The 25,407-nt window shown below is 44.1% G+C and overlaps 1 protein-coding gene across 7 annotated transcripts in view; it reads left to right on the top strand.

Annotated features, from left to right (window-relative positions):
• fam135a (family with sequence similarity 135 member A) overlaps positions 1–24,968 on the top strand; it is a 305,872-nt gene extending 280,904 nt beyond the window's left edge. For all 7 annotated transcript variants that reach the window (XM_085996568.1, XM_085996572.1, XM_085996570.1 and 4 more), the window contains 3 exons: positions 8,073–8,183; positions 22,639–22,752; positions 23,122–24,968. In XM_085996568.1, coding sequence (XP_085852694.1) covers positions 8,073–8,183; positions 22,639–22,752; positions 23,122–23,327 — 431 coding nt within the window. In that variant the 3' untranslated portion in view covers positions 23,328–24,968. The remainder of the gene's footprint in view (positions 1–8,072; positions 8,184–22,638; positions 22,753–23,121) is intronic.
• The last annotated feature ends 439 nt before the right edge of the window (positions 24,969–25,407 follow it).

Genomic DNA, 25,407 nt, shown 5'->3' on the forward strand with positions numbered 1-25,407 from the left:
GTGGCACGGTTGCCTGAGTCCATCGATTCCCTCTCTCGGAGTGTGGCCGAGTTCGGGCCCTTAGAGGCCACCAGTCGGGCGGAATACCGGGCAGATCTGTCAGCGACTGGCCAGGTGATCAGTGGTGCCGTCCAGTCACTGGCTGCTCTGCTGCGGTCAGTGAACAGGTCAACACGGGCACTCACTGCTGCCACACTCGCTGTGTCAGCCAGGCATCGCCAGGGCACCCGGCGCGCTGCAGCAGCACAGCGGTCTGTCCTTCGGCAGATTGGTGCGCATGCTGCAGTGCTGGCCCGGGCGAGTGCCAGTGTCTCAGGCGACCAGCGAGCGCCTGCCATCCGCCAGCTTGCCGCCATTCCTCCAGCCGCCACTGCCAGTCCCCCAGTGGAGCTGCCAGGAGCTGCTGCAGCGACTGATGCTGGCCAGCCACAGCTGCAGCAATCAACAGCCGCCCGCTCGACGGCCAGACCTCGACTAGGCCGACCCCCAAGGGCATCTGCCGTCACGACATGTGCCCCTCAGGAGCCTGCCCCCAGCCTTGCAGCAGCCAATGGCCTTACTTTGAGGCGGAGCAGCAGGGCGGGCAGGGGCCACCCAAAGATGGCCAAGGCATCGCCCTAGCGGGCCAAATAGTCGAATGTGTGGCCATTTGTGTTTGTTTCTTGAGGCCGAGAATTGGATGTTTGTTTTTTGAAGGCCGATGATGTGATGTTTGTTTTTGACGAAGGCCGAGAATGACGGCCATTTTAGTTGCCCTATTTTGTTAATCCTCTCCAGGTTGTGGGAGCGAGTAATGTGTTTGAGTGTTTTTTGGGGGTTTCGTCTGTTTTTGGTTTTCATGTGGGAAGGGCCCAGAGTTTGTACAATAAAGCATTTTATTTATTCACATTGTCCATGTTTGATCTTTGAAGTGTTTGTTGCCTTAACCGGCTGAGGGCTTGCGGAGCGGCTGCAATCATGTTCTATCATTGGCACAAGCCCCTGACAGGGGGCCTAGAAGTGACGTTCAATAAGCCGCCGACGGGCGGCCCTTGGACCTTGTGCGTCCCTCCTGGGCTGGTACTCCTCGTCCTCGTCGTCCTCCTGCTCCTCCTCCTGAGGTGGTGGTCCAACGTGAGGTGGCAGTGCCTGAGTCCTGCGGATAGCCAGGTTGTGCAGCATGCAGCAAACGACGACGAATTGGGAGACTCGATCCTGCGAATACTGGAGGGCTCCCCCGGAGCGATCGAGACAGCGGAACCGTTGCTTGAGCACGCCGATTGTTTGTTCTATGAGCTTCCTCGTCGCTTGATGGCTCTCGTTGTATGCCTCTTCAGCAGGGGTCGTGGGCACGCGGAGCGGGGTCATGAGCCAGGTACACAAAGGATAGCCTTTGTCCCCGATAAGCCATCCTCTTGGGGGAGGCTGTGCCTGGAACATGTCAGCCACAGTTGTCTGTCGCAGGATAAAGGCATCGTGGCTGCTGCCTGGAAAGCGGGCATTGACAGCTAGGATGCGCTGCCTGTGGTCACACACCAGCTGTACATTGAGGGAATGGTAGCCCTTCCGGTTGCGGTACTCCTCGGCATGCTCAAGAGGTGCCCGCAAAGCCACATGCGTGCAGTCAATGGCGCCCTGCACCATGGGGAAGCCCGCTATTCTTGCAAACCCCACTGCACGCTGCTGCTGCTTGTCCAGGGTCATGGGGAAGGAGATGAATTGATGTCTCCTTCTGAAAAGGGCTTCGGTCACCTGGCGGATGCAGCAATGCACGGTGAACTGGGAGATGTTAGCGATGTCCCCAGTAGCGGATTGGAAGGAGCCGGAGGCATAGAAGTTGAGAGCCACCGTCACCTTCACTGCCACCGACAGAGACGTCCTGCGCATCAGCTGTGGCTGCAGATCTCTCTGAAGCAGCCGGCAGATGTCTGCAACCACCTCCCTTCGGAATCGCAGCCTCCTAACACACATCGCGGCAGACATGGTCAGATAGGAGGTCTGCTGGCGGTATACCCTGCGTGGGTAAGGCCTCAGTTGGCGATGCCTGTTGCCCCCTCTGCGTCTAGCCAGGGCTGCCACTCTCTCACGGCATCTGTAAGCCCTTCTGGCATAAGGCTGAAATTCAGCGTTGCCACCCAATGCAGCCCCCATTATATGCTGGCAAACACTGAGCTCTGAATGAAGGCAAAGATAATTGGTAAGCTCTGGCCTGAGCCAAAAATACCTGTCCAAGTGTTGGTCCAAACCAGTAAACTCTCCTCCTTGGTCTCTGTCCAAAAAACCGTTGCACAAGAGTGAATGCTGCAAAATGGCTGGCCTTTATACTGCTGGGTAAGTGCCCTTTAATTTGCGCTCCCCGCGGCCCGGCTGGCCTGTGTACCGTTCCACTTCACAGTCGCTCGGGCCGCCCGGCGCACAATGGGCCGGCGCAAGTGAAGTTCCGGTTTGGGGCGCACAAAGGGCGTTGCACTATTAAATGACGTCATGATCTGCGCGCGCAGCAGGGCGCGCGCTAAGACTTTGCGCCAGCGCTAAATGTGTCCTGAAGTTGGGGAGAGGCGCAGATCGCGCTGCGCCCGGGCGATAAGCGCCTAGCGCTCGAGATCTACTCCTCCTAAGGCGCTAACGGCTGGCGCGCCCAACTGAATTTCTAGGCCATATTCCCTAAATATTGCACTTGATTAACAATCCTCAAGGCTGAGGGGAAAACTGAAAGTAATTTCATATCTGTACTTTTCCTTTATGCTGGTGTCTTGCTAATGTTTTTAGGTAAAACAATTATACCAAAACTGGTTGTAATGGTGCCATCAACAAATGCCATAATGCATCTAAAGGAAATGATACCATTTTACCTACAATCTTCATCAAAATACCCTTTCACATATACATTAGCACAAACACCAGCACTAGTTCACAAATCACTTTTTAGTTCCCCCTTCCGACATTAAATTGCTTTTGCATCACTGGTACCTTAGTTTAGCGCGCACTCAGAAAATGGGCCCATAAAGATACCTCTTTGTCCTACATGAAGATCTCAGTGGAAACTACTTTCAATTTTACAGTAGAAATGAAAAGAAAGGATTACTGCAAGTATATATCCAGTATTATAGTTCTACAAAGATTTGATTTAAGGAGTGATACTGAATCATTGAATCTTAAACAAGTCTTTTTAGTATGTTTTCAAAAAGCAAAAACCTGATGCTAGAAATCTGAAACAAACATAAACAATGCTAGACACACCCAGCAGGTCAGGCAGCATCTGAGAATGGAACAGGAATTCATAATGCAGGTGTGGATCCTTTTCAAAACTAGCACCGTAACATTAGCATCCTTTCACGTCTATAGAATGATACAGCACAGAAGGAGGCCATTCGGCCCATCGTGTCTGTACCAACTCTTTGGTAAAGCTATCCAACTCGTCCCACTTCCTCGCTCTTTCCCCATAGCCTGCAAATTTTTCCTCTTCAAGTATTTATCCAATTCCCTTTTTGAAAGTTACTATTGCACCTGCTTCTACCACCCTTTCATGAAGTGCATTCCAGATAACAACTTGCTGTATAAAAAAAAATTTCCTCATGTCGCCTCTGGTTCTTTTGCCAATCACCTTAAATCTGTGTTCTCTGGTTACTGAACCTTCTGCCAGTGGAAACAATTTGTCCTTATTTACTCTATCACAACCATTCATGATTTTGAACACCTCTATCAAATCTCCTCTTAACCTTCTCTGCTCTAAGGAGAACAACCCCAGCTTCTCTAATCTCTCCACATAACTGAAATCCCTCATCCCTGGTACAATTCTAGTAAATCTCTTCTGCACCCTCTCTAAGGCCTTGACATCCTTCCTAAAGTGTGGTGTCCAGAACTGAACATAATACTCCAGCTGAGGCCTAAAGTAGTGTTTTGTAAAGATTTAGCATAATTTCCTTGCTTTTGTACTCTATGCCTCTATTAATAAAGCCAAGGATACCATATGTTTTTTAACAGCCTTCTCAACTTGTCCTGCTACCTTCAAAGATTTGTGTGCATACACCGCCAGGTCTCTCTGTTCCTACACCCCCTTTAAAATTGTATCATTTAGTTTATAGTACCTCTCCTCATTCTTCCTACCAAAATGTATCACTTCACACTTCTCTGCATTAAATTTTAACTATGTTTCTGCCCATTTCACCAGTCTGTCCTCCTGATGTCTGTTACTATCCTCCTCATTGTTTGCTACATTTCTGAGTTTTGTGTCAACTGTAAATTTTGAAATTATGCCTATACTTTCAAGTCCAGGTCATTAATAAATAGCAAAAAGAGCAGCGGTTCCAATACCGACCCTTGGGGAACACCACTCTTTATTTCCCTCTAATCTGAAAAGCAACCACACCCCACTACTCTCTGCTTTCAGTCCCTTAGTCCCTTATCCACGCTGCCACTGTCCTTTTAATCCCATGGGCTTTAATTTTGCTAACAAGTCTATTATGTGGTACTTTGTCAAACGCCTTTAGAAAGTTCATGTACACATCAACCGCAGTACCCTCATCAACCCTCACAGTTACTTCGTCGAACTCAATCAAGTTATTCAAACACGATTTTCCTTTAACAAATCCGTGCTGACTTTCATTTATTAGCCCATACTTTTCCAAATGGCAATTAATTTTGTCCCGGATTATTGTCTCTAAAAGTTTCCACACCGCCAACATTAGGCTGACTGGCCTGTAGTTGCCGGGTTTAATCCCCGCCCCTTTTTTGAACAGGGGTGTAACATTTGCAATCCTCCAGTCCTCTGGCACCACCCCCATATCTAAGGAGGATTGGAAGATTGTAACCAAAGCCTCTGCAATTTCCACCCTTACTTCCCTTTGAAGGCTTTGACTACCAACCTTTTAAGTACCTCTTTTATCTATTTTTATCCTATCCAATATTTCTACTACCTCCTCCTTTACTGCTACATTGGCAGCATCTTTAGTAAAAAGAGATGCAAAGTACTCATTTAGTACCTCAGCCATGTCCTCTGCCTCCTCAAGGATATATCCTTTCTGGTCCCTAATCTGCCCCACCTTTCCTTTGTCTACCTTTTTAGTATTTTTTTTTCCAGATTTAGATTGCTTTTATTATGTGGCTCACACATAATTGACCCACCTCTAAGTATGTAATGTATATTTGTGAATGAAATTCTGGTAGCATTCTAGAGTGTATTTTCAGCAGGGCACGTTTTCGAACGGAAGTGTTTTCTTTAACTCTTCTGCGTTTGTAGATTGTTCCTCTTTTTTGTTAAAATAACCATATTGTTTCTGAACAAAACCATGTTTTATCTGGCACTTGGATGTTGGCCCTTGCACATATGTCTTGTTAAAATAAGTCTGTCTTAATGTGTACTTTTCAGCAACTTGGTTATTTGTATTTAAGCCAGTTGGGTATCAGCTGGCCAGCCAGTGGAGTTTTTAGTAAATTGATCTGTGGTACAGCGGGTGTGTCAAGAAAGCTACACAAAATTAACTCCCTTAATCTTGTTAATTATGGTAGAGAAAATATATGTTCACCAGTTGTCCTTTTATTCATGACAGATGATATAAGCACACACTTCAGGGTTGCATCATTAGTCTGAACAGTAATAATGGGTGTTGTAATTGTGGCGTTACTAAGACAGTAATTTTAAATATGCTGCATGTTTTAACAAAATTGAGATGAATTAATTGCACACTGGTTCTGAGAGGAACTTTAAAATATTCCGTTGGGTTTTGCGATGGCTGAGCCTACAGATTTATCCTTATTTTAGCAATTCTATTGAAGAAAAATGAAGCAATTTCTAAAAAGGTTGTGGGATTCAGGGTTATTAGAAATGTACCGTGCGTATACTTAGATAAGTGGGCTTGATGGACTGTTACTATGTCTAGGAATGGCTGTATTTTTATGGGGTGGTGGGTGTAAGAGGGGAACTGAATGTTCAAGCTTTTGCTTTGCATTTAGTCACAGGAAGGAATAGTAATTTCAGAAACATTGCTTTGACATTCATTTGAGAAAAGATTGATTACACTGAAGTAGTCAACTCATACTTTAAGTAAAATTATTGCTTCTTCCTTTGACAAACACTGCATAATTAATTTAGCAACCTGTTAACATAACAGTGGTGTTTTACTTTTCCTAACTGCAAAGCGAGGTAATAAAATTCAAATCTTAAATCTGTTTTGAATCCTTATATCCCAAACTGCAGATTGTATGCAATTTAGTCAAACTGATTATAAAGGAAGTTGATATGCGAAACATATGGCAAACTCATGCAGTTGGGAGCAAGCTTGATCTTGCTACTGAGTCCAAAAAGTAGTCCAGTGTTTCTCAACACTAACATCTCTTGGCTTAATGTAAAAAATCAATGCTGAAGAAGAGGGCTTTGAGCAACCAATTAAGAACCTAACTTTGAATACTCGTCTTGTATGCCATTTATGCTCCAGATATCAGAATGGGCTAGGTGATTGAACCAAATCTACTTGAGAGTGATCATAGTTTTTTCATAAAGCAATGATGTCCTTAATAGATATCTGCAGCCTTGATCACTTGGCCATCTGACAGTAGCATATATGTGAGATATGGAACAGGAAAAAAACAGGCAGAAAGTAGCCATTCGAATAAAAACAGGTCTTTTACTTTCGCAGTCACAAAAAAACAAAAATACAAATCAACTTCACGGACATTGTTCTAAAAAAAATTACTGTTTTTTATTTGCATCATTCCTGGAAAATGACTGGAGTGGGATTCTGTCCATTGAAGCTATTTGGCGGATTTGGCATGACCAGTTCAACCAGTGTGGCTGGGTTTACCGCCTGCCTTGACAGACATTTATTAAACTTGGGCAGTCCTTCAGTGGGCAAGCTTAATCAATTCTTGCAGTAGAGTACTTCATCTTGGAGAAATAAGGAATCAGTCCCACACCTTAAAAATATATCTGTAGGCTGATCATGGAAGAAGATTTCTGGTGACCGTAGAGAAAGACTAAAATGTTTTTCAATTGATAGTTGTGATGGACACCTGCCCTATGTTTTAGTGCACATTGAGAAACATTTATAGGAACATAATTACTTGATGATAAAAGGCCACGGTCCATCCAGTTTGCCTTCTACCATCCTGGTACAGGTCGACTACCCTTTATCCGGACTTCTGAAAACCGAAACCCTCTAAAAACCAAAGGTCTTTTCGTTCAGCGTAAGTCGTGCGTACGACTTACGCTGAACGAAAAAACCTTCGGTTTTTAGAGGGTTCCGGTTGCGGAAGTTTGGATAAAGGGTAAGTCGTGCGCACGACCCCCCGCCGACCCCCCCGACAACCGCCGACCCCGCCAGCCCCGACAACCGCCGACCCCCCCCGCCGGCCTCGACAACCGCCGACCCCCCCCCCCCCCCCGCGGACCCCGACAACCGCCGACCCCGACAACCGCCGACCCCCCCGCGGACCCCGCCGGCCCCGACAACCGCCGGCCCCGACAACCGCCGACCCCCCCCCCGCGGACCCCGCCAGCCCCGACAACCGCCGACCCCGCCAGCCGCCGACCCCCCCGCGGACCCCGCCGGCCCCGACAACCGCCAGCCCCGACAACCCCCGACCCCCGCCGACCCCGACTGACTTACGCTGAGCGTCAGCGTAAGTCGTGCGCACGACCCCCTGCCGACCCCCCTTCCGAAATCCGAAATTCTCCTTTATCCGAAACTCGGCTGGTCCCGAGGTTTTCGGATAAAGGATAGTCTACCTGTAGTCGCATGATGCAACGATAATCGAGTTGTTGACTAATCATAGCAATCAGTCTCTATCAGTGAATCTACAACAGACCCAGACATGACGTGAGGAAAACCCCAATGATGGAGAGCTTTGAGAACCAAAGGTCCAAAGTCACCTGTTCCTCCAATGCGTGCTACACTTACCACAAGTCAGGTCTCAAATGACTCGTATATTTATATATGATTTGAAATATTCACTCGTGTTATAATATGGTAATATGCTTTAGAAAATAGCTCGGCATTAAGTCTTCAAACTGAAGTTGAGCTTGTGTGTTTCAGTAGCTTCTCTTGCAGTAATTGTCTATTGACTTTTATATCTTGTTGCATTCCTTCCATGGCCAGGACTCTGGTTTATGCAGAAGTGGAAGAAGTCTGGGTCCCTACTGCAGCTGACATGTAGAGATCATTCTGATCCTCGGCAAACTTTTCTGTACAAACTCAGTAAAAAAGCAGGTAGGTGCTACAGAAATGTTAAATGTAGTAGCTAGTTGTATGTTGTTTTGTAATCACTTAATGCCTGCATTGCGTTCTTGATGCGATGCAATAATTTTGCAAGAATCAAATGATTTTTCTTTGCATTCTGGCCAATTGCTTAATGTTTGTGGCTAGTATTTAAAGCATCTATCAAATCTATCCTCATTAGAAGAAACATAAAAATGTTGGTATTTCTTATTCCCATAAGTATAAATTGAATGCACACTGGGGAATTGCAGAAAGCAAGTTTATTCACTGATGGATAATAAACTGCTCAGTTAAAAAATAAATAGGTCTCTTGGCTTCATTGTTTGCTAATTATAAAAATATAAACATATTTCTGTTTGAAATTTTTGAAAGAATAGAGCATAAGAAATAGGAGCAGGAGTAGGCCATTTGGCCCTTCGAGCCTGCTCCACCATTCAATAAGATCATGGCTGATCTTCAACCTCATCTCCACTTTCCTGCGCTATCCCCATATCCCTTGATTCCCTTCGTATCCAAACTCTGTCTTGAATATACTCAACGACTGAGCATCCACAGTCCTCTGGGGTAGAGAATTCCAACGATTCACCACCCTCTGAATGAAGAAATTTCTCCTCATCTCAGTCCTAAATGGCCAACCCCTTAATCTGAGACTCTGACCCCTGGTTCTAGACTCCCCAGCCAGGGGAAACATTCTCCCTGCATCTACCCTGTCAAGCCCTGTAAGAATTTTGTATGTTTCAATGAAATCACCTCTCATTCTTCTGGACTCTAGAGAACATAGACCTAGTCTACTCAATCTGTCCTTATAGAACAATCCCCCCATCCCAGGAACCAGTCTGGTGAACCTGCGTTGCACTCCCTTTATGGCAAGTATATCCTTCCTTAGGTAAGGAGACCAAAACTGTACACAATACTCCAGGTGTGGTCTCACCAGGGCCCTATATAATTGCAGTGACATCTTATACTCAAATACCATTTGCTCTCCTAATTGCTTGCTATACCTGAATGTTAACTTTGTGACTTGTGTACAAGGACACCCAGGTCCCTCTGAACAGCAACATTTCCGAATCACCATTTTAAAAAATACTCTGCTTTTCTATTTTTCCTACCAAAGTAGATAACGTCACATTTCTCCACATTATATTCTATTTACCATGTTCTTGCCCATTCACTTAGCCTGTCTATATCCCCTTAAAGCCTCCTTGCATCCTCCTCACTACTTACATTCCCAGCCAGCTTTGTATCATCATCAAACTTGGATATATTACATTTGGACCCCTCATCCAAATCATTGATATAGATTGTGAATAGCTGAGGCCCAAGCACTGATCCTTGTGGTACCCCACTAGTTACAGCCTGCCAACCCAAAAATGACCCGTTTATTCCTACTCTCTGTTTTCTGTCCATTAACCAATCCTCAATCCATGCTAGTATATTACCCCCAATTCCATGAGCCCTAATTTTATTTAATAACCTCTTGTGTGGCACCTTATCGAATGCCTTCTGAAAATCCAAATACACCACATCCACTGGCTCCCCCTTATCTATTCTGCTAGTTACAACCTCAAAAAACTCTAACAGATTTGTCAAACAAGATTTTCCTTTCATAAATCCGTGTTGACTCTGCCCAATCCTATTATTTTCTAAGTGTCCTGTTACCACGTCCTTAATAATAGATTTTAGCATTTTCCCTACTACTGATAGGCTAACTGGTCTGTAATTCCCCGTTTTCTCTCTCCCTCCTTTCTTAAATAGTGGGGTTACATTTGCTACCTTCCAATCCGCAGGAACCGTTCTCGAATCTATGGAATTTTGGAAAATGACAACCAATGCATCCACTATCTCTATAGCCGACTCTTTCAAAACCCTAGGATGTAGGCCATCAGGTCCAGGGGATTTATCGGCTTTCAGTCCCATTAATTTCTCCAGTACTACTTTTTTACTCATACTAATTTCTTTCAGTTCCTCATTCTCGCTAGAGCCTCGTTTCTCCACTATTTCCGGAAAGTTTTTTGCGTCGTCTTCAATGAAGACAGACACAAAGGGCTGGATTTTACCAGCCCTTTGGAAGCGGGACTGGTGGTTAAAATTTGAAAAAATGACGGCGGGTTCCGATCCTGCCATCAACCCGCCTCCGCGCAACTTTGCTAGAGGCAGGCTTGCAGAGCCAGTTTTGGTCGCGCCTCCAGTCAACGGGATAGGCCCTTAAGGCACTTAACTACCACTTAAGTACCTGTATAATCCCATTTTGAGAGGCCTTTCAAATTTTCAAATTTCTAGCATGCTGCACGTCTCTCCTGAAACTCACCAGCTAATCCTGTCGGGTTGACAAGTGGCTGGCTTCCTAACAGCTGCAGCTCCACCATAAAAACGGAGCCCTCAACAAGGATCACTTGCAGATGGCAGAACTTTGTTTTTTCAGATCTTGGAGAACTTTTTGCAGGTCCACTGATCTTGGAAGTGTTGAAGCTGAGATCCATCTCCACTGTGACCTCCTGGGAAAACCCCCTCCCCACATTGACTGAGCACTTCCTCAATGGAGATAATCTACCAGCAACATGAGAACCATTTATTTCCTTTCATCCTGGTCCTCAGATTCGGAGGACGAGCAGCCACGACAGCAGCAGGACCAGGCACAACAGCAGCAGCAACAACGGGAACGCCAACCTGTTGCTCACCCACCTGATGGTGCACAGGGCAGAAGGCGCCAGCGCAGGAAAGTATGTTGCCACAGGAGATACCCCTAAAACAGGGTTTACAAAATGAGGATGAGCTTCCTCAACATGACTGAGCAGCAGTGCCAAAGGAGGCTGAGACTTTCGCGAGAGGTAGTTGGTGACATCTGCACCAACACCTGGAGCCCAGAGGAGCGAGTGGACACCCCTTACCAGTGGCTGTCAAAGTCACCACCGCACTCAACTTTTTTGCTTCAGACTCCTTCCAGGGATCATCAGCGACATCTCCCAGTCAGCCACACACACTTGCATCACACAGGTTACCGATGCCCTCTTTGCAAAGGCCCACAATTACATACACTTCTCCACGGATCAAGCAAGTACAACCGCGCGTGCAGTTGGCTTTGCAAATATGGCAGGCTTGCAGGGTGTCGTAGTCTACGTACATGTGGCCCTTAAGGCACCCCATCACAACCTAGCTCTTTGTCAACCGCAAAGGCTTCCACTCCCTCAACGTGCAGCTGGTGTTTAACCACAAGAAGGACATTTTGCATGTTTGCGCCAAGTGCCCTGGCAGTTGCCATGACTCGTTCATCCTGCGCCAGTCTAGTATTCCTCCGCTCTTCAGTCTGCCAAACCAACTTTGCGATGGCTACCCACTGAAGACGTGGCTAATGACACCGGTCAGGAGGCCATCCAACGAAGCTGAGGAACGCTACAACTCCAGCCACATTTCGACCAGATGCATAGTCGAGCAAACGATCGGCTTGCTGAAGATGCGATTCAGATGCCTTACGGATCAGGTGGAGCCCTGCAGTACTAAGCAGCCAGGGTCTCCAGAATCGTCGTGGTCTGCTGTGCACCGCACAACATCGCATAGCATCATGGTTTGCAGCTGCCTAAGGAACAAGTGGGTCTGTGTATCACCTCCTCAGATGAGGAGGAGGATAAGGAGAAGAAGAACGAAGACCTTGTGGATGCGCATCAACCAGCTGCAACTGCACGTGAGCACATGATGCACTCATCTTTGCCAGGTTTGCTTAAGTTGCCCATTCAAACACATGTGCCTGACACCTCCTTACCACACCATAGACAATGGACAAGAACCTGTGGCTTCCTATCACTCTGACCACCATCATAACAAAGACAGTTCGCTCTGAGCCCTCAATGTGTAACTTCCATATCCGAAATGACAGTCCAGAACGTCAACAGTTTGCCATCATTTCATTTTAATACATCGACTAAATGATGGCATTTAACAATTAAACACAACAGAACACCCAAGCGACTACCCTTGTGACTACTTGTGCATTATCTTCCTCTTACACGTGCTCCTATGTGGTGCTTCCCCTGTGACTTCAGCAGATGTGGAGGCCCCTTGCTCACTCTCATGCTTCGACACCTTTGGCGGGCGTCCTCTGGGGTTGCGAGCCTGTGAGGGCTCGCCAACAGTCTGCTCCTCCTGTGCAGGGGCTGAGACGCCCATCTCAGTTGGGTGAGGACTCTGATGGGGCTCTGACCGAGGGCTCCACAGTGGCATGGGAGTGTGTTCCTTGTTCCACCATGGGTCAGCCCCACTTCAGAGCTAGCAAGTGGCTTGACAGCACCTTGCTGCACATCAGGGGGGCTATGAGGACCCATTTCTGAACTGGCAGTCCTACTCCAGAGGACTTCCATGAAGGTCTGGTTTCTCTGATCAATAGCTGTCCTTCACTCATCTAGAGATGTCAGTCTATTCTGAACATTCACCATCTTTTCCATACTCTGGCGATTTAGCTCCTCCATGGCCGTAGCCATCCTCACCTCTACTGTAGCCATCCTTTCCAAGTTGGTGTTGATTCGCCAGTGCCTTCACAAAAGGCTCTGCTCATGTTAGCGTTGGACTCCACCATCCGCTCCACATTCGCAATGACCGTGGAGACAAAACCTGCCAGAGACTCCTGCACCTGTTCCTGGAGTTCCAACACCACTCTCCTGGATAGACCCGGAGGCACAGGGTCGACATGCAGCTGAGCTGAGCTGGCAGAGTCCTGCGCCCTCCGACGAGGACTCTCCACTGCTGTCCCTGTCTCCACAATCTGCTGATGCTCACTTGTGAGCTGTGATACACCAGGTGACAACACTACTCTATGTCCCGAAGGTCCCACCGAGGTGTGAGTGTCTGCGCTGGTGCTGGGTGCGCTAAATTCTGCTGACGCTGCACCCTCAGAGGTTGCAGGTTCCTCTGAGGAGTCTTCCGGCTCAGCCTCTTTCTCCTGGACAGTGGGGAGGGGGGCTGTCGATGGTCCTGTGGGGGAGTAAAGGCCTGAGTTAGACGTGATATAAACGTTGCATGCACATGGAATAGTGCAGATGATCATAAGTCAATCTGTTTGAGCATACGGAGCCATACCAGTCACTCAAAACACTAGTGGGCGTAGTCTATAGGCCTCCGAACAGTGGCAACTCTGTTGGACGGAGTATCAATCAGGAAATAGTTGAGGCTTGTAATAAGGGAACATCTATAATTATGGGGGATTTTAACTATCATGTTAATTGGACAAATCAAATTGGGCAGGGCTACCTTGAGGATGAGTTCATTGAGTGTATTAGGGATGGGTTTCTTGAGCAGTATGTAACTGAACCGACCAGGGGGCAAGCAACCTTAGATCTGGTCCTGTGTAACGAGACAGGATTAATTAAAAATGTCCTAGTAAAGGATCCCCTTGGAATGAGTGACCATAACATGGTTGAATTCCATATTCAATTAGAGGGTGAGAAGGTTGGATCTCAAACAAGCGTGCTAAGCTTGAATAAAGGAGACTATAAAGGTATGAGAGCGGAATTGAGTAGAGTGGATTGGGAAAATAGATTAAAGGGTAAGACGATACATGATCAGTGGTGTACATTTAAGGAGTTATTTTACAACTTCCAAAAAATATATATTCCACTGAGAAGAAAAGGGTGTAAAAGAAAAGACAGCCATCCGTGGCTAAGTAAAGAAATTAAGGATAGTATTCAACTAAAAACAAGTGCATATAAGGTAACCAAATCTAGTGGGAGGATAGAGGATTGGGAAAACTTTAAAAGACAGCAAAAAAATAACAAAAAGATTGATTAAGAAAGGGAAGATAGATTATGAAAGTAAATTAGCAAAAAATATAAAAACAGATAGTAAGAGTTTTTATAGTTCTATAAAAAGAAAAAGGGTGGCTAAAGTAAATGTTGGTCCCTTAGAGGATGAGACCGGGAAATTAATGGTGGGAAATATGGAGATGGCAAAAACACTGAATGAATATTTTATATCAGTCTTTACAGTAGACGACACTAAGAATATCCCAACACTGGACAAACAGGGGGCTAAAGGGGGGGAGGAGCTAAACACGATCAAAATCACTAAGGAAGTGGTACTCGGTAAAATAATGGGACTCAAGGCGGATAAATCACCTGGACCTGATGGCTTACATCCTAGGGTCTTGAGGGAAGTGGCGGTAGGGATTGTGGATGCATTGGTAATAATTTTCCAAAACTCCCTGGACTCGGCAAAGGTCCCAGCAGACTGGAAAACTGCTAATGTAACACCCTTATTTAAAAAGGGCAGTAGACAGAAGGCTGGAAACTATAGACCGGTTAGCCTAACATCTGTGGTAGGTAAAATTTTGGAGTCCATTATTAAGGAGACAGTAACAGGACATTTGGATAATCATAATTTAATAGGACAAAGTCAGCATGGTTTTATGAAGGGGAAGTCATGTTTGACAAATTTGCTGGAGTTCTTTGAGGAAGTAACATATAGGGTGGATAAAGGGGAACCAGTGGACGTAGTGTATTTAGACTTCCAAAGGCATTTGACAAGGTGCCACACAGAAGATTATTGCTTTAGATAAAAAAATCACAGGATTGGGGATAATATTCTGGCATGGATAGAGGATTGGCTATCTAACAGAAGGCAGAGAGTTGGGATAAATGGTTCATTCTCAGACTGGCAATCAGTAACTAGTGGTGTTCCGCAGGGGTCAGTGCTGGGTCCCCAACTCTTCACAATCTATAGTAACGATTTGGAGGAGGGGACTGAGTGTAACATATCAAAGTTTGCAGATGATACTAAGATGGGAGGGAAAGTAGTGAGTGAGGAGGACATAAAAAACCTGCAAGGGGCCATAGACAGGCTAAGTAAGTGGGCAGAGATTTGGCAGATGGAATACAATACTGGAAAGTGTGAGGTTATGCACTTTGGCAGGAAAAATCGTAGAGCAAGTTATTATCTTAATGGCAAGAAACTGGAAAGTACTGAAGTACAAAGGGATCTGGGGGTCCTGGTGCACGAAACTCAAAAGGTTAGTATGCAGGTGCAGCAAGTGATTAAGAAGGCCAATGGAATGTTGGCTTTCATTGCTAGGGGGATAGAATATAAAAATAGGGAGGTATTGCTTCAGTTGTACAAGGTATTGGTGAGACCGCACCTGGAATACTGCGTACAGTTTTGGTGTCCATACTTAAGAAAGGACATACTTGCTCTCGAGTCAGTACAAAGAAGGTTCACTCGGTTAATCCCGGGGATGAGGGGATGGACATATGAGGAGAGGTTGAGTAGATTGGGACTCTACTCATTGGAGTTCAGAAGAATGAGAGGCGATCTTATTGAAACATATAAGATTGTGAAGGGGTTGGATCGGGTGGATGCGGGGAAGATGTTCCCGATGATGGGTGAAACTAGAACTAGGGGGCATAGTCTTAGAATAAGGGGCTGCTCTTTCAAAACTGAGATGAGGAGGGACTACTTCACTCAGAGGGTGGTAGGTCCATGGAATATGCTGCCCCAAAAAGCTGTAAAAGCTACATCATTACATAAATTTAAAACAGAAATAGACAGTTTCCTAGAAGTAAAGGGAATTAAGGGTTACGGGGAGCGGGCAAGAATTTGGACATGAGTCTAGGTTCGGATCGGTCATGGCCCTGTGGGTAGCGGAGCGGGCCCAGGGGCCCTGTGGGTAGCGGAGCGGGCCCAGGGGCTGTGTAGCCTGATCCTGCTCCTATTTCGTGTGTCTAATTCTGTTAGATTCAGGAGATGGTTCTGTGATAGTGGATTGGCGGTTAGGATCAGATCAGCCATGATCTTATTGAATGGCGGAGCAGGCTCGAGGGGCCGATTGGCCTACTCTTGCTCCTATTTCTTATGTTCTTATGTTCATGCAGTGTCAATGAGATGCAAAACGATTCTGTCACCAGCTTGCTCTGATGTGCCCGTCTGTCCGTCCCCCACTTCCACATCCTCCTCTGCTCCAACGATCTCTAGGGCTGCCTCCTCTGCGCTGGTAAGATGGGCTATTGAGGCTGGCCCGCCTCCAGTCTTCGCCCTTTCCCTCTTATTGTGGGCTCTCTTTTCCTGCAATGAGGGACACAAGTGGAGTTTGAGTGAGAATGATGGAGTGAGTGTGGATAATCCATAGCATAGATGCTTAGAAGGATACAAAGATGGAGTGAGGTCCCAATACTAAGGGCCCTCCCTGTGTGGTGTTAGTTGTTGTCATAGCATAACAGTGATAGGGAGTGTGAGGGCAGCATAGTCGAATAGTTAAGTGATTGTGCACATAGAGAGAGGGAGAATAGTTAAGGGTGCAAGGGATGTAAGAGTGAAGTGGGATCTGTAGGAGTAAGTTGACAATATAGTGATGGTGCTGAGAGGAGATGGGGAGCAGACTGAGGGTAAAGGTGACGATATAGTCACTTTGCCTGCTCGGACAAGGTAATTGAACCTCTTTCGGCACTGCAGCCAGGTTCTGCTGCACATCAATCTGGCACTCACCTCCTGAACAACTTGCAGCCACGCAGCTTTAGTCTGCTGACGAGGTTTTTTCCTCCCAGAGGATGGAAAGAGCACCTCCTTTTGTGCTCTGGCTCCCTCCACCAGAGCATGGAGTGAGTCATCATCAAACTGAGGTGAGGCCTTGGACCTTGAAGTAGACATTGCAATAGCTCCAAAAACTATTTTCAACAGAAGCAAACACAAGCGTTTAGGTACTAAATGAACCAAGACTGGTTGGAGCCCTTAAATGCAGCTGGAGAAATGACATCATCGGAGGCGAGTTTTAGGCCCCAAAACATAATTGGGCCAGGGGTTCACACACGCTGGAAATTAATTGCCCAATTAGGGCAAAAATCGCAATTTTTTTCCTGCCCAACAGCGGAGGCGGGATCGGGACCGGGACCCGCACCCAACCCGCCACTAATGGCAAAATCAAGCCCAAAGTACTTGTTTAATTTCCCTGCCATTTCCTTATTCCCCATTATAATTTCTCCTGTCTCAGCCTGTAAGGGACCCACGTTTACTTTTGCTAATCTTTTCCTTTTTACATAGCTATAGAAGCTTTTACAGTCTGTTTTTATGTCTCTCGCTAGTTTACTCTCATTCTATTTTCCCTTTCTTTCTCAATTTCTTGGTCCTCCTTTGCTGAATTCTAAAATCCTCCCAATCCTTAGGCTTACTGCTCTTTTTGGTAACATTATAAGCCTCTTCCTTTGATCTAATACTATCTTTAACTTCTCTTGTTAGCCACGGTTGGACCACTTTACCTGTGAGGGTTTTTGTGCCTTAAAGGAATGTATATTTGTTGTAAATTATGTATTAATTCTTTAAATGCTAGTTATTGCTTGTAAGCGAGGAAAATCTGGAAGGTAAAATAGAACTAACAGACTCGGGTGTTACCCAGATCAATAGTTTTATTACGAGTGCACACGGGAGAACTATCTCAGCTACCCTTAGCTAGAGACATCGTTCTCAAGGGAAAAAGTGGCAATACAGCTTAGTTTATACAGTTTATTAGACATGAGAATATTAATACTTCATTGGTTTACATAGAAACATAGAAGATAGGAGCAGGAGTAGGCCATTCGGCCCCTCGAGCCTGCTCCGCCATTCAATGAGATCATGGCTGATCATCCAAATTCAGTACCCTGTCCCTGCCTTCTCTCCATATCCCTTGATCCCTTTAGCCTTAAGAAATATATCCAACTCCTTCTTGAATATATTTCATGAATTGGCCTCTACTGCCTTCTGTGGTAGAGAATTCCACAGGATCACCACTCTCTGGGTGAAGAAATTCCTCCTCATCTCTGTCCTAAATGGCTTACCCCTTATCCTTAGACTGTGACCCCTGGTTCTGGACTCCCCGGCCATCGGGAACATCCTTCCTGCATCTAGTCTGTCTAGTAGTGTTAGCATTTTATAAGTTTCAATGAGATCCCCTCTCATTCTTCTAAACTCCAGCGAGTATAAGCCCAATCGACCCAATCTCTCCTCATACGTCATTCCTGCAATCCCAGGTATCAGCCTGGTGAATCTTTGCTGCACTCCCTCCATGGCAAGAACATCCTTCCTCAGATAAGGCGACCAAAACTGCACACAATACTCAAGATATGGTCTCACCAAGGCCCTGTACAACTGCAGCAAGACATCCTTGTTCCTGTACTCTAACCCTCTCGCTACGAAGGCCAACATACCATTTGCCGCCTTAACCGCCTGCTGCACCTGCATGCTTACCTTCAGCGACTGGTGCACAAGGACACCCAGTTCTCGTTGCACTTCCCCTTCTCCCAATCTATTGCCATTCAGATAATAATCTGCCTTCCTGTTTTTGACACCAAAGTGGATAACCTTGCATTTATCCACGTTATATTGCATCTGCCATGCTTCTGCCCAATCACCCAACCTGTCCAAATCATACTGGAGTTTCTCGGCATCCTCCTCACAGCACACACGCCCACCCAGCTTTGTGTCATCTGCAAACTTGGAGATACTACATCTATTTCCCTTGTCTAGATCATTAATATATATTGTGAATAGCTGGGGTCCTAGGACCGATCCTTGCGGTACCCCACTAGTCACTGCCTGCCACTCGGAAAAGGACCCGTTTATTCCAACTCTTTGCTTTCTGTCTGCCAACCAGTTCTCTATCCAAGTCGATACCTTGCCCCCAATCTCGTGCCTTAACTTTACAGGCTAATCTCTTATGCGGGACCTTATCGAAAGCCTTATGAAAGTCCAAATACACCACATCCACTGGTTCTCCCTTATCTATTTTACCAGTTACATCCTCAAAAAATTCCAGTAGATTAGTCAAGCATGATTAATCAATCAACTATTAGGCCTGTCCTTTGAACTCGAGTACCCTCTGGATATGTCAGTAAGAAGCTTATCGACGGTAGAGGCTTCATTCTAACTTCTGTATTCATGAGCTATCTCTTACTCTTGTTATCGGTATGGGAAGGTATTTTCAGCAGAGACATGGCTGGATGAATACAAAGCCACATTGCATTATGCAGCTGGCTGACTACTCTTCAAGGCCTTATTTGCTGCTATTCATTAATCGTGCCTTTGTACTCTTATCTCTTCCAAGAACAGGCTCTTTCTAAACAGTTACCACCAAGTTGTAATTACAAGCAACACTTCAGAATGTCTTTGGTCAGCTAAATTTATTTATGTTGGTTTAAAAAGGGTTAATATAGCCAAGTATCCCATGGTGCTTTGCGTTTGTTTTCCAGCCCAACTAGACTGAATGGTACCTTTCAGACATATTATACCAGTCAAACATTGAGGCCTACCCCTTTATATCCCCATATCCAAATTTTATCCTAACATTGCTTGTCTACCATCATACCTTTTAATGTAGTTTCCCAATATACCGTAGCCAACTCACCCCTCATACCTACGTAGTTTGCTTTGTTTAGATTTAAGACCCTAGTTTTCGATTTAACTAAATCACTTTCAAACTCAGCATAAAATTCTAACATCATATGGTCACTCTTCCCTAAAGGCCCCTTTACTACAAGGTTATTAATTAACCCTTTCTCATGGCACAATACTAGATCTAAAATAGCCTGTTCCCCAGTTGGTTCCTCAACATACTGATTTAGAAAACTATCTTGCATACATTCCATGAATTCGTCCTCCACACTATTACTGCAAATTTGGTTTGCTCAGTCTATATGTGGATTAAAGTCCCCCATGATTACTATATTACCCTTGTTATGTGCACCTCTAATTTCCTGATTTACACTCTGCCCTACATTACAACTACTGTTTGGGGGCCAAAAACAACTCCCACCAATGTCTTCTGCCCCTTGCTGTTTTTATATCTCCACCTAAACTGATTCTGCTTATTGATTTTCGGAGCTAAGATCCTTTCTCGCTACAGTCTTTATCCCATTCTTTATTATCAGGGCTACTCCTCCTTTTTCATTTTGCCTATCCCTTCTAAAAGTTATGTATTCTGGAATATTTAGTTCCCAACCTTGGCCACATTGTAACCACGTCGCCATAATGGCTATTAGATCAAACCTGTTAAATTCTATCTGCGCTATTAATTCATCTATTTTGTTCCCTTTAGCTTTGACTTATTTTGCCTTTTCCCTGATGCCTATTACCTTTGTTACTCTCTCTGTCCCTTGCTGACCACTCTGCTTATTTTTACCCAAAACTCTGCTCTACTCTAGAGCCTTGACATTTCTCTCATTGCTTTTAAATGTACTCTTTCCTGAATCCTCCCCCTCCCCCCTTCCTTAGTTTAAAGCCCCGTCTATTGCCCTAGTTATTCAGTTCGCCAGGACACTGGTTCCAGCCTGGTTTAAATGGAGCCTGTCCCAACGGAACAGCTCCCTCTTTCCCCAGTACTGGTGCCAGTGCCCCATGAACTGAAACCCCTTCCTCCCACACCACTCTTTGAGCCACGCATTTAAACCTCTAATCTGTTTCTCCCTATGCCAATTTGCGCGTGGCTCAGGTAACAATCTAGAGATAATTACCTTTGAGGATCTGCTTTTTAATTTGGGTCCTAGCTCCTCAAACTCCCTCAGCAGAACCTCATTCCTAGTTCTACCTATGTCATTGGTTCCTACATGGACCATGACAGCTGGATCCTCCCACTCCCAAGTTCTTCTCCAGCCGCGAGGAGATGTCTTTAACCCTGGCACCGGGCAGGCAACACAACCTTCAAAACTCTTGGTCGCGGCTACAAAGAACAGCATCTATCCCCCTGACTATACTGTCCCCTACCACAACTACATTCTTTTTCGTCCCCTACCTCAACTACATTCCTTTCCACCCCCCACCTTGAATGGCCTCTTGCACCATGGTGCCATGGTCAGCTTGCTCATCCATCCTGCAGGCTTTTCCCCTCATTCACACAGGCAGCAAGAACCTCATACCTGTTGGACAAGGGCAAAGGCTGAGGCTCCTCCAGCACTGCACCAGGGGTCCCCTTACCTGCCTGAGTTGCAGTCACACCCTCCTGTCCCTGACCACTAACCAGACCTTACCACTACCTAACCTAAGGGGTGTGACGGCCTCCTGGATCAAAGTGTCCAGGTAACTCTCCCCCCTCCCTGATGCCCTGCAATGTCTGCACCTCAGACTCCAGCTCAAAAACTCTGAGCTGAAGTTCAAGATGCAGGCACTTACTGCAAACGTGGTTGTCAGGGATCACAATGCTCTCCACAATCTCCCACATGCTGCAGTTACGGCACACCACCTGCACTGCCATCCCTATATGACCTTGTTTTATTTAATTAAATTTGTAATTAGGTAACTTAGTTTACAGTGTAGTTTCCTGACTACTTACTTGACCTAGGTTAAGTTAAGGGTAGTGAAATTAAATATCTACCTGTAACACACAGTACTACAAGTAATGTAGGCAAAAAGGAACAACTCCTTACCTCCCTTCTAAATTCCCACGCTTTCCAAATTCCTAACCAATGCACTCCGTTCAAGTCGACTCCGTGCTCTGCAGAAATGTTTACTTTTATACGCTAGGAGCCTCACCCAATTTGCAAGTGATGACTCAGCTCCCCTGCTCCTGGTGACTAGTGCCTATTCAAGACAAGCACTTGCACCTGACTGACAGTTAACTGCCACTGGCAGTCAGCTTCTGTTAACTGCAGTTTTTAAAGTTTTAAATTTCTATGTTAAAATCAAAATCTTAAACTAAATTTCACTTTTTACAGCTTCTACTTACCCAATACTTACCAGAAATTCCCACTCATTCCAAATTCCCAACCAAAGCACTCTGGTCAAGTCCAATCCATCTGTGCAGACCGCTAATGATTGATCTGTAGATGTGCCATTTCTGGGTTTTATTTTCTCTCTCATTTTGTGTTTATATCTGCACAGTTTATGTGTCCTTATCCTTTTTGCTAAAGAATGGAATGTTGTCCTTTTTAGTGCGCTAAAAAACCTCCACTGCATGGGTTTGATGCTGTATGGAGCTATCCCAAATGTCCATATTGCTACTGCTGCTGTTATGGGTCAATTATACTGATTTGCCAACCAGTATTCTCTATTTGCTGTCAGCAGGGACAAGAACAATTAGAACTTTAATTTATCCTTGCCACATGATAAATCGCTTTCCTGGCTGCCTCTAACCTACAGTCTTCCAATACTGTCCCAATAGTGTACGTTCCTGCTCATTTTGGACTTGAGGGAGGAGGGGGTCCATGCTTCCACTAGAAATCAGCATAAATATCAAATGCAGCATTTGCAGAAATGCAGGAATTTATAGCGATCAGATTTTTACTTTACTACCATAATGTTTCCATGTGTGGCTTCTTCTGTCTTAATTGGGCCTGATTTGGACCAACATTTGAAGTGAAAGGGTAATATTCCAAACACTATCCTACCCAGCATGTTAATATTTTTTTCAAACCAAAGATTTACTTTCCTTATACCATTTTCAGATAAATTAAACTGCATAAATAATGTGGAAGCTATTCTAGTGACTGTCTTAACTTTTGTATTCAAGGTCTCCATTACTTCAAAAATGTGGTGTTAGTTGGCTCGCTACAAGATCGTTATGTCCCCTATCATTCTGCTCGAATTGAGATATGCAAAACAGCTTTAAAGGATAAACAATCAGGTAAGATTAAATATCTGACTGGTGTTATTGAAAAAAGGATTCTACCAATGACAGTTTAACGCATCATGAGGATTCCTATCCTCTGCATACACTTCACTTTTTTTTGTTACTTAAAAAAAAAGTGAAAGCAGAAACAATTCACAATGTACCAAATAGCCTGTACATCCACAGGCCAGACTGTGCAAAATTCACATCAATTTCTATATGCATGGCAAATGCCAACATAATGTGGCATGACACACAAACGCACATAAGAAATTTACATTGAATTCTACATTCAAGCCTAGATAAAGATTTTTTTTAATGGTTCTATTTTTAATAAAAATATTTATGGAGCAAAAAAACACTCCTGTCTGATCTATTTTACAGGACCAGTGTATGCTGAGATGATCCAAAATCTTCTGTCGCCAGTGCTGGAAAATAAGGAATGTAATTTGGTTCGTTATGATGTTATCCACGCATTACCCAACACAGCTAATTCACTAATAGGACGAGCAGCTCACATTGCAGTTCTCGATTCTGAAATCTTTTTAGAGAAGTTTTTTCTGGTCGCGGGCCTTAAATACTTTCAGTAAGAATGAGTGCCATAAACTGTTACCTCTTTATTCAAAGAAACACATTTGATCCTAGAACATTGTCTCTGCCTAAAAAATTAAGACTATTTGTACGTTTTTGTATTGGAAACAATCCTACATTGAGTTTTCGGAGCTAGTTAAAAGGCCTGAATATGTTTATGCCTGTTGGTTTGTGCTGTGCAATACCAATTTTATATTTTTATCTGTCTTATGTACTTATTTCTTTCAGTTGAGTTTTTCTGTATTTTTCAGAAATTTTATTTTGCCTTTTTAAGTATCAGTTAATAGTTGAAATGATCAGGGTGCACTGTTTATAATTTTACTTTCTAAATTTGTAAAGTTAATATTCAATTAGTAAATTAGAGATAAAACATTAATTTAATTCATGACTTCCAAAGAATACATTTTCACATAATCTAATTGGGAGCCTGTTGTATGTTAAATTGTTAGTGTAGACTTTGGCAACTGGAAACCATTTAAAAAGCTGCTATATATTTATACATTTTTAACATTGCTCAACTTATAGGAAATTTACAGATTTGTTGTTCATTTCATGCAGTCTTTCTAAGAAGACCAAATACTGTCTTATACATACATACCTTGTGTCACTGTCGAGTTTTAAACCAGTTCACAAATGTCTGCAATACATTTTTATACAGAAAACATCCTCTTATAACTTTTAACCATACCTGTGGAACATTACTACTTTTTCTACTGCTAAAGTGGAAAGATTTTTTGCTATGGAACTTTTAGAACTGAAGTAACTATTTTCAAATCTTCTAGTACTCTATATGTAGTATAGAACTTTTGACAGTCATACCATTCTGATGACCTTGATTTGCAATGATTTTTACTGCACCATGGTATAACCTCAACACAATGAGCCCAGCATATACAAGGCATTTAAGTCAATACTTTTACATTCTGAGAGAGTAGTGGTAAAGAGCCAACATTTTAGCAATGCTGCAGTTTAATGAACAGTCTGTTGCTCTGACTGCTGAGATTCTTGTACGTCAATGTATTTGTATATGACGTTCACTAAAACACAGTTATCCCTTGTTATAATTCTTTTTGAAAACCATATAAAAAGTGTGCTACAGTGAGGGGCCATTTCATGTGGCTTCTCTGAGTGGGGAGCTAGAAGCACAGCATGTGATATCACAGGCTGTGATGCATCAGAGTGTTGTATTGGGGGTTACAATACTGAAATAGACACAGTAAAATACTGTATTGATATTTAACAAAACCAAAAATGTTTAAGATAATTGGGCATTTTACTCTAATTTTTAAGCTCTTAAATAGAGAAAACATTTCCAATTTAATTAATTTATTTTAGGTGGCCCGATTAACAGTAGGACATATAGCATGGTTTATGGGTTACTGGTGCATATCTGACTATTTTAACAAAAAGACAAAGAAAAAGACACATATTGCTGTCACATATGCTTTTAACAAGTTTGTAATGAGTTTAATTTATGTTGAAACACAATCAAACTACATCCTTCTAAATGGTGCATGTGTCATCTGTTTGTAGCCTTGTTTTCAAACACCTACCGCACATAAGGCCAGCAAACATCATTGTACCAGTAACAGTTAAATATTAAAAATATTGTATATTATACTATATTGTGCAAGTTAAAATGTATGTGTTTATTTTTTACATTTCTTTGACGATCTAACATTGTATTAATTTCACAGCAACAAGCTGTTATCCTACAGTGCCAATTTAAATGTGCTTTTGACCATTTATTGTGCAACTGGTTTGTTGGTTACATTTAAGGACATTTTTCTGTCCTTTGAACTATTTGTGGGCATTGACTTTTTTCAAAAAGAAAAAACATTTGTTTGCTGCTTGTGTCCAATTTTGTCTAATATCATGTAAAATTTATTTTGGACTCTAAATTGAAATTGCTCCTGTGAAGCGCCTTGGGCGTTTTACTACGATAGGCGCTTTATAAATGTAAGTTGTTGTGTATCGGTGACCAGAGCTGGTTACAATGCTCATGGTGCAAACACTGGGAAGACACTAAGGGTATGCATAAACAGAGGTTCAAATACATAATTCCTTGAATATGTAAGT

This window comes from Somniosus microcephalus, chromosome 9, assembly GCF_052327205.1.
Source record: "Somniosus microcephalus isolate GS21.2 chromosome 9, FLI_Smic_1.0, whole genome shotgun sequence".
Classification (NCBI taxonomy): domain Eukaryota; kingdom Metazoa; phylum Chordata; class Chondrichthyes; order Squaliformes; family Somniosidae; genus Somniosus; species Somniosus microcephalus.